The sequence below is a fragment of the Silurus aristotelis genome, assembly GCF_946808225.1.
Source record: "Silurus aristotelis genome assembly, chromosome: 10".
NCBI lineage: Eukaryota > Metazoa > Chordata > Actinopteri > Siluriformes > Siluridae > Silurus > Silurus aristotelis.
This window is the reverse complement of record NC_139583.1, coordinates 29350593-29359449: the sequence shown is the minus strand read 5'-3', so window position 1 is coordinate 29359449 and position 8857 is coordinate 29350593. Positions and strand designations below refer to the sequence as shown.

The window sequence follows — 8857 nt, the reverse complement described above, 5'->3', positions numbered from 1 at the left end:
TAGTCTAACTATGGGATATTCTATCTTTTTCAAACTTTGCACATGTTCTACATCTACATTTATGGCATTTGTCAGATGCTCTTATTCAGAGTGACTAACCTGTAGAAGGTTAGGGGTCTTGACCAAGGGCCCAGCAGTGGCACCTATAGGTGGTGCAACTTGTGACCTTCCCATCCAAAGTTCAATAGACTAACCAATAAGCTTCCAGCTTTCCCAATGGAATCATTGTTACTTTTTCAATATAAACCTGTGTTTTTAGGGGACAATCAGTGAACAGCTTCTGGTCTTTGATCAGAAGAATGGAGGATATACAGCACAAACATCACAATGCTCCTGTACAGTTCTTCACTTTTTTTTCACCACCCCTGAAATCAGACAGTGTATAATGTCAGCGCCGCCGCCGGGAATTGCGCGTGAACTTCGGATCAAAGCTTTGTGTCTGACCATCCTTTTCCACCACCACCACCACCCACCCCTTCTCGCGCGCGCTCGCTCGTTTCCAACGACCCGGCGGCACGCGCGCGTTTCGCCGCCCCGCACGTCGGATTTATTTTATTTATAAATTTTCTTCTTTATTTTATTCCCGTCCCGCAGTCGCGCGCACTTCGGTGGAGTCGGTGCAGTCGGTGTCGGAGTCTCTGCAGAGAGGGTTGGTTCGGAAGACTCTCGAGCGAATCGGCGCTCGCGCGCCCATTTATATTCCGGTGGTGCCGTCCGGTCCCGGTAATGGAAGCAGCAGCAGGAGCACGAGCACGAGCCCGTCCTTAACGGAGGCGGAGATCGGACCGGACTCTCGCGTGCACGGAAAGACAAATAAACAGCAAACACCAATAACAGTGCGCCTTTCTAAACAACTTCATCTCTCTCTCTCTCTCTCTCTCTCTCTCTCTCTCTCTCTCTCTCTCTCTCTCTCTCTCTCTCTCTCTCTCTTTCTTTCATTTTTCTTCCCTTTTTCTCTGCTCCCGGTGATGGTTCGCGCGATGGCCGAAGCGGCGGCGCGCGCGTCCTTGCTCTTCCTGTCGCTCTCGGTCGGTTTCTTGTGCGTTGCGCTCGCGTTTACCGAAGAGGAGCCCGGGGACCGGGCCCCCAAATCAGACGGGTACTGCAGCTGGATCACGCGGGCGCACGGCGCCAGGAAGGAGCTCTACAGCGAGTTCCGGCTCCGCGTTGAAGGAGAACCTGAGAGCTATCAGCCAGGCAGCACGTACAGAGGTACCTTCACCGTCATCTTCTTCCTCTCCTCTCCTCTCCTCTCCTCTCCTCTCCTCTCCTCTCCTCTCCTCTCCTCTTCTCTCTCTTTCTCATCTTTTTCTCATAAGTGATGATCACTTAACCTGGTTTGGGCTCGCAACAGATCTCATACCAGGACGGATATAAAGTTAGGAATGATCTTCTCGTGCGAAGTTCTGATAGTTTCGCAGGAATCGTGTTAATAAGATCGAATTGTAAGAAAGGTTTAGAGGAGATGATTGAAGTGTTCTCTGTTTACTGACATTTCACTGGAGACTTGTGCGTGCACAATTTGTGGTGCACACGGAAACATCTGAAACATCTGCACACACACACACACACACACACACACACACACACACACACACACACACACACACACACACACTGAACAATCAAAAGCAACAGAATGCGGATTGTGCTCTGGGTAGCGTTGATTCTCAGAGCTCCAGGGTCGAGTTTATGTGGATTTTTCTCCTCCTCCAGTCAGGTGGATTGGACATTCGTTGGATGCAGAGAGCGTTTATTCTGCTTGAATCAATCTGATGTATGTCTACAAACTTTCGGGCATACAGTGTAAATATCATGTGCTGTAATGTCTGCGCAGTAAAGAGTATATTTGCAGAAGGCATTGATGTGATGTAATGAAGTATTGTAAAAACTACTGAAGCAGAATCGATCACACGTCTCGCCTCCTGGATTCGTTTAGAAATCTGTTTTAATAAAATCCTGTTCTAATTATCGTTACTCATTTGTTCTGCCTTTACAGTGACTCTGTACACCACCAGCCCTGCATACTTTAGAGGCTTCACGCTCATTGCTTTGAAGGAAGGACGGAATGGAGACAAGGAGGAGGATTACGCTGGGAATTTCCAGGTAGGAGAGTGTTTGAGAAGAAAGAAGTCTGTAGTATGCACTATATGGACAAAAATATTGAAACACCTCATTTCCATGCATCTGATTCCTCCTATAATAAATGCCACAAGTTTGAAGGTATTAAATTTGACCTTCCTCTTCCAGCTCCATGAAGATATGCTTTGCATGGGTTGAAGTGGAAGATCTTAAACTATAGAGCTCTGACCTCATCCCTACTGACATCTGCATTTGTCCGGGGTACTTCAAATCTTCAAACACACTCCAGAATCTAGTGGAACAACTTCCCAGAACTGCATTAGTAGAGGTTATAATTGCAGTTAATAGGAACTAAATGTGGAATGGGACGTGAAGCACATGGTCATTGATCCAAAAACTTTTGTCAATATTGTGTAGGTTTAATTTGACTCTCCCTGCCAAAGTACAGAGTAGAAGTACAGAGAACGTAAAGTGCAGCAAGCATCCAACCTGGATGAATAATAAAATGATCTAATTATGGTTTGGTGCTTTATGATATACAATACAGGGGAACGGAATAATACAGCCAAATGAAGGAATGAAAGAAATATCTGGTGCTAAACCAACAAATTAGCATTAAAATGAGTGTTTAACTGGGTGCTGTTTTTCTTTAAATGACCTACAGAGATCTTCAGATCCTAAATCACTTGTACATAAAAAGCTTTAACTGCTGAACCTCAACTGCATTAAACTTCTTCACACACCGGAAATCAAAGCCAAGCTGCCTGGCTGCTAGACCAGTTCTCTCGCTCTCTCTCTCTCTCTCTCTCTCTCTCTCTCTCTCTCTCTCTCTCTCTCTCTCTCTCTCTCTCTCTCTCACACACACAGTCTTTCTGCTGTACTGAAATGCAATGTGCTTCTTCTGATACTGAAGCACCAGGATTTTCTGCTCGGACGCATCTCCAGGTAGAAGGAACTTCACACTCAGTTGCACCTGGCAAATCTTTTCCATCACCACCATCTGCTTTTACTGCCTCGTCTGTCTCACGGCATGAGATATCAGAGAGAGAATAAAACAAAACCCTGTAAGCGTACTTATAAACTCTCCATCGGTTTACAGAGCTTTTCTTTCGTTTCTTTCGTTTCCTGCCTCGTGCAGGGGGCCGCTCACTCAATTCATCTGAAGATTTTCCTCTCGCTAGGTTTAGAAGCCGGGAGTGAATCTGTTTCACGGAAGGAAAAAAAAACCTGCTGAACCTGGCATCGTGTCTTTCCTGTTCTCTTCCATCCAAAAGCTTTTTCCTGCCTCTTTTTCATACCATCTGTAGATGCCTTTCTTGCTCTTGTTTAATATCTTCATGGTGATGGAAAGGTTTTTGTGAGGTGGTACAGTGTGCTTTGAAGGGCAGGATGAGGTCCTGGCTTTTACCTCACACCAGCTGGATCAGAGAACGAGAGGAAGGAAAGTAATGGCTTGGTTTTGATAAGGGGTGTGGAGAATTAAGGTGTGATGTAGTGGAACAACTGGAGGTCTTGGAAAAGCCAAATTTATCTAACAAGTGCATCCAGAACTTCTTAAGCATGTGCAGAACCCGACTGAATACAAGGAACTTTCCAGTTGCTGGAGCACATGTCATGTTAGTTTGTTAGAGGATGAAATATCAGCTAATGGAGAGGTAATATATTTGGCATTTATCAAATATTTATATATTTTGCAGATGCTCTTATACAGAGCGACTAAAATTTGTTAGTTTGGTGTGTCTGGGATTTGAACTTACAACCTTTGGGTCTAAAGTCAAATGCCTTAAACACTAATCTAAAAACTCCACACAATGATTTATTTATACATCTGAGCCGTTGAGGGACAAGGGCCTTGCTCAGGGGCCCAGCAGTGACAGTTTGGCCGTTTTGGGGTTTGAACTCACAACCTATCGTCCAACATTTTAACCACTGGGTTACTAATATCTAGTTCAGCCTTGCTGATTGTTTCTCCAAAGCAAAGTGAAGAAATAGATTTTGTTATTGCAGATCTTTACATTTACATTCATCTAGAGTGACGTATAATTATCTCTTTTCATACAGTTGAGCAGTTGAGGCCTAAGGGCCTTGCTCAGGGGCCCAGCAGTGAGCGGTGTTGGGATTTGGGACTATTTCCCTTTATCACATTTACATGTAATTAAAGTGATGATAATGTTTTTTTTTCTCTACACAAGTGCAGTGAAGTTCTAGAAGTGAAGTCAGGAACATGTGGGTAAATGAATTAAACGTTCTCCAGCCATAAACATGCTGTAAGGAACCTGGTGCTGTGGTGTAACTGAGTAAAACTCTCAGCAGTGCTGTTTCAACTGTAATTACTCTGAATCCCTACAGAAGGAGCCTCGGGAAAAGGAAAGGTCAAGCGATGTGGGGATCCAGCTTCTTCTTCTTTTCTTCTGCTCTCTTTTTTTCTTTTCTTTTCTGTTCTCTTCTTTTCTCTTCCTAAATATCTGTCTACAAGCATATTTCCAGCTCTTTTTTCTTCCCCTAGCGGTTTTTTATTCTTTTCACCTGCATAAGGCTCTTTATATTGAACCCGAGCACCGAGATGCTGACGTATGAAGTTCTTAAGGGCTCGAGCAACAGAAAGGTCAGAGCTGTTTAACACGGGCTTCACTTCATTTTCCGACTTCATCTGAACTGTTTCGAGTGGCTGTTTTTACTCGTTTCCAATTAGCGTTTTAGAAAACAAAGGATGAGACAGAAAGACTTCAAAAGGATTTTAAGACATTCCCTTAAATCTACAGTTCATTCGTTCTCAGTGAACAGAATCCTCATTCTTTTCTTCCTTATCATCTTTATTTCTGATCAAATTCAATTTCATTTTCCTCCTTAACTCCTTCATTTTAAACATTGAAGACATATTTCTATTATTAATTGTACTGATCCAGAAAGTCTTCACAGAACTTCACTTTCTCCACATGTTGTTATTTACAGCTTTATTTCAAAATTGATTAAATTAATTATTTTTCTCAAAATTCTACAAAACAAAACCCCATAGAAGAAGTTTGTTTAAAATTTTGCAACCTTATTAAAAATAAAAAATAAAAACTCAAAATGGAGCTCAGGTGCATCCTGTTTCCACTGATCATCCTTGAGATGTTTCTACAACTTGATTGGAGTCCACCTGTGGTCAATTCAGTTGAATGGACATGATTTGGAAAGACACAGTTAACAGTGCATGTCAGAGCAAAAAACAAGCCTTGAAGTCCAAAGAATTGTCTGTAGATCTCCGAGACAGGATTGTATCGAGACACAGATCTGGGGAAGGAGACAGAAATATTTCTGCAGCATTAAAGGTCCCAATGAGCACAGTGGCCTCCATCATCCATAAATGGAAGAAGTTTGTAACCACTTGGACTCTTCCTAGAGCGAGTGAGCGATCTGGTAGAAGGGGCTTAGTCAGGGAGGTGACCAAGAACCCTAAAGTCACCCTGAAAAAGCACCATCATTTCTTTGTGGAGAGAGGAGAACCTACCAGAAGAACAACCATCTCTACAACACTCCACCAATCAGACTCGTATTGTAGAGTGTCCATTCAGAAGCCACTCCTCAGTAAAAGGCACATGACCGCCTCTCTGGTGTTTGCCAAAAGACACCTGAAGGACTCTCAGACTATGAGTAACAAAGATTGAACTCTTTGGCCTGAATGCCAAGCGTCATGTCTGGAGGAAACCAGGCACCGCTCATCACCTGGCTAATACCATCACTACAGTGAAGCATGGTGGTGGCAGCATCATGCTGTGGGGATGTTTTTCAGCAGCAGGAACTGGGAGACTCGTCAGGATCGAGGGAAAGATGAATGCAGCAATGTGCAGAGACGTCCTTGATGAAATCCTACTCCAGAGGTCCTCAGACTGGGGCGATGGTTCATCTTTCAACAGGACAACGACCCTAAACACACAGCCAAGATAACAAAGGAGTGTCTACAGGACGACTCTGTGAATGGTTTTGGAAAGAGGGTGTGTGAAGTGAGGGTTCACTTACTGTGTGTGCAACTATAAAAAACTTTAATCAAAATGAATAATAATAATAACAATAATAATAATAATAATAATAATAATAATAATAATAATAATAATAATAATAATAATAATAACAACAATATTAGAAAGAAGAAGAAGAAGAAGAAGAAGAATCACAGATTGCATTGCATTCCACCTTAACTCCCATTTTGAACTTATAATTTCCTCCACTCTTCTGGGAAGATGTTCCACTACATTTTGAAGTGACCTTGTGGACATTTGTGTTCATTCAGACACAAGAGTGTGAGTAAAGTCAGGTAGTGATGTAGGTGAGGCGAGGAGGCCTGAGGTGCAGTCAGCATTCACATTCATTCCAAATGTGTTCAATTTTAGTTTAGAGCTCTATAGAAGAACATCGTCTACTCCAACCCATAAAAGCAGATTTTCATGGAGCTGGATTTGTGCACAGGGGTATTGTCATGCTGGAACAGGTTTGGGTTTCCTGGTTCAAGTGAACAAAACATCTCATGTTACTGCTTTCAGAGACATCTTGTATCTGCCTTCAGCTTTGTGATAACAGTTTGGGAAAGCTATGGCTGGGAATGCCGGGTGTCCCAATTCTTTTGTCCGGACAGTGTACATCACAAAAATAAAAACATCCCCTGAAAGCTATCCTGAAAAAGTAATATTAAAGAGCAGATTTTAAAAAACTAAAAGATCTAAAAGTCTGTTGTGCAGGAGGCCGGAGTTCTTGTACATCATTACATTCACTACTGGGAAGTTGTAGCTCAGTGTTCAAGATGTTCTTCCAGCACCATGAGGCTGCCAAATGCATACTGGAAACCCTATGCTTCTTACTGTTGAGGTACATAGTAGCTCAGTGGCTCAAATGTATGAATTCGAATAAAAAAGAAGCCATGAGGTCAAATCCATCCATGACTATACCACTGGGGAGGTTGTAACTCACTGGGTTACAGATCAGAAGGTCAGAAGTTCCTGAGCTGGCATGCTGCCACTGCCACTGTTGGGCCCTTGGGCAAGGACCTCTACCCTGCTTTCTGACCCCAGCTTCCGAAGAGATATGTTAAGAAAGTTTCCCTGTGCTGGAATGTTTATGTGACAAATAAAGGCTCTTGCTTTCTTCTGGGCCCCTAAATGAGGCCCTTAACCCTTTAGTTGTATAAATAAAATACATTTAAGTTGCTCTGGATAACTTTTTTTACTCGAGTAGAAATGTAAAAGGAGGAGTTTTACTGTTACTGGAAACGTATTTAAGTTGGGAACGTTTCCTCAAATACAGGAACAACACACATTTGTGTAGAATTAATGCTTTGTGGTTTGTTTTATCGCAGGGATTCTTTGTCTTGAAGAAAAAAAAAAAGAAAAAAAAAAACCCACCAGTTGTTCCTAGCAACTTGTTCGGCATGTCAACAAAGAACTCAATTTGAAATTGATGTTTGCGATTACGATCTTTGTGTTCGGTCTCAGCGCTTCGCTTTTGTATTGCTTGTTGCTTCAGCTGGAGTGACGTCCAGGTCCTCATTCAGCTCCTCAAAAGTTGTGGGTCAAAGGTTAGCCTGGCATTCTTCACAGCAGGACCGCTGCATTCTCACAAAGTGTCATAGTGACACACACACACACACACACACACACACACACACACAAGCACGCACAACCTATAAAAGAGTCGTTTTTATTTAATTAAGGCTCATTACGGCTCTGATGTGATGGTTTGGTGCATTTTTTTTTACATTAACAGGAAATCTTTATGTCTAAACGGACTCGATGACTGATTACGCGTTCAGATCGATTTTCTTTAAGACACTGTAATTGCTCCTTAACAACTTCCTGCTTTAAAATATGCTACGCCGCAGCGATGTCGAGCTCCTGGATTATTAGCGCAGGTGTATATGAATGCATTGTGATTGTTACTGTGGTTACTGTGGTTGCGGTTCATTTACAGGGACGGCTGTGCGAATGCTCAGGAAATGTACAAGTGTGTATAAGTATTAATAGGGTGATTTTTTTCTCTCTAAGAAATGTGCACATTAAACATGTATGGAAGGAAACTCACGTGTTAAGGCTTTGTAACAGTCAGAAGTAACTCTGGACCTGAGACAGGAGTTTGTGCTTCTGTATTAAGTGTTTATACACTATATGGACAAAAGTTTGTGGAACCCTGACTATAAGATTGGTATGTGTTTCTTTCTGAGCATCGCATTCCCCGTCAAGTCTCCATTTACTGCTATATCAACCTTCACTCTTCTGGAGAGATGTTCCACTAGATTTTATTAAGATTTTGCTTAATAGGGTTAGAGCTCTATAAGAGGAGATTTTTCATTTTAAACCATGCAAAGTATAAGGTAATGGAGCTGACTCAGGTTTGGGTTTTGTAGATCAAATGAAAGCAAAATTTAATGTTACAGCATCCAAAGATGTCCAATACAGTTTTGTAGAGTTCAGCAATTAATTTTTGAGTAATCAACACGGATAGTTGATCGCTGGAACGATCGGCTTTCGGCAAAAATCCAAATCGATAGTTTTTCCGGCTTCCGATCGGCTGTCATTACGAGAGCGACCTCTAGAGGCGAATCACCGACACCACATGCTGTTTGTTTTTACACGTGAGACTGCATGCTGCACAGAGAGTGCTACATTATATTCATTATTTATAATTTATGAACAATATCATTATAATTATATTCATTAAATATTATATTTATAGTTATTTCATTTAGCACATGTTCATGATTCAGTACTGCTTTTTTTTAATAATAAATTTGTTTATTTTTTAT

General features: G+C 42.0%; 1 protein-coding gene across 1 annotated transcript in view; it reads left to right on the top strand.

The window, feature by feature from the left end:
• The first annotated feature begins 349 nt into the window (after nt 1–349).
• spon1a (spondin 1a) overlaps nt 350–8857 on the top strand; it is a 78375-nt gene continuing 69867 nt past the window's right edge. The window contains exons 1-2 of the mRNA XM_083552945.1: nt 350–1212; nt 2000–2106. Coding sequence (XP_083409071.1) covers nt 969–1212; nt 2000–2106 — 351 coding nt within the window. The 5' untranslated portion in view covers nt 350–968. The remainder of the gene's footprint in view (nt 1213–1999; nt 2107–8857) is intronic.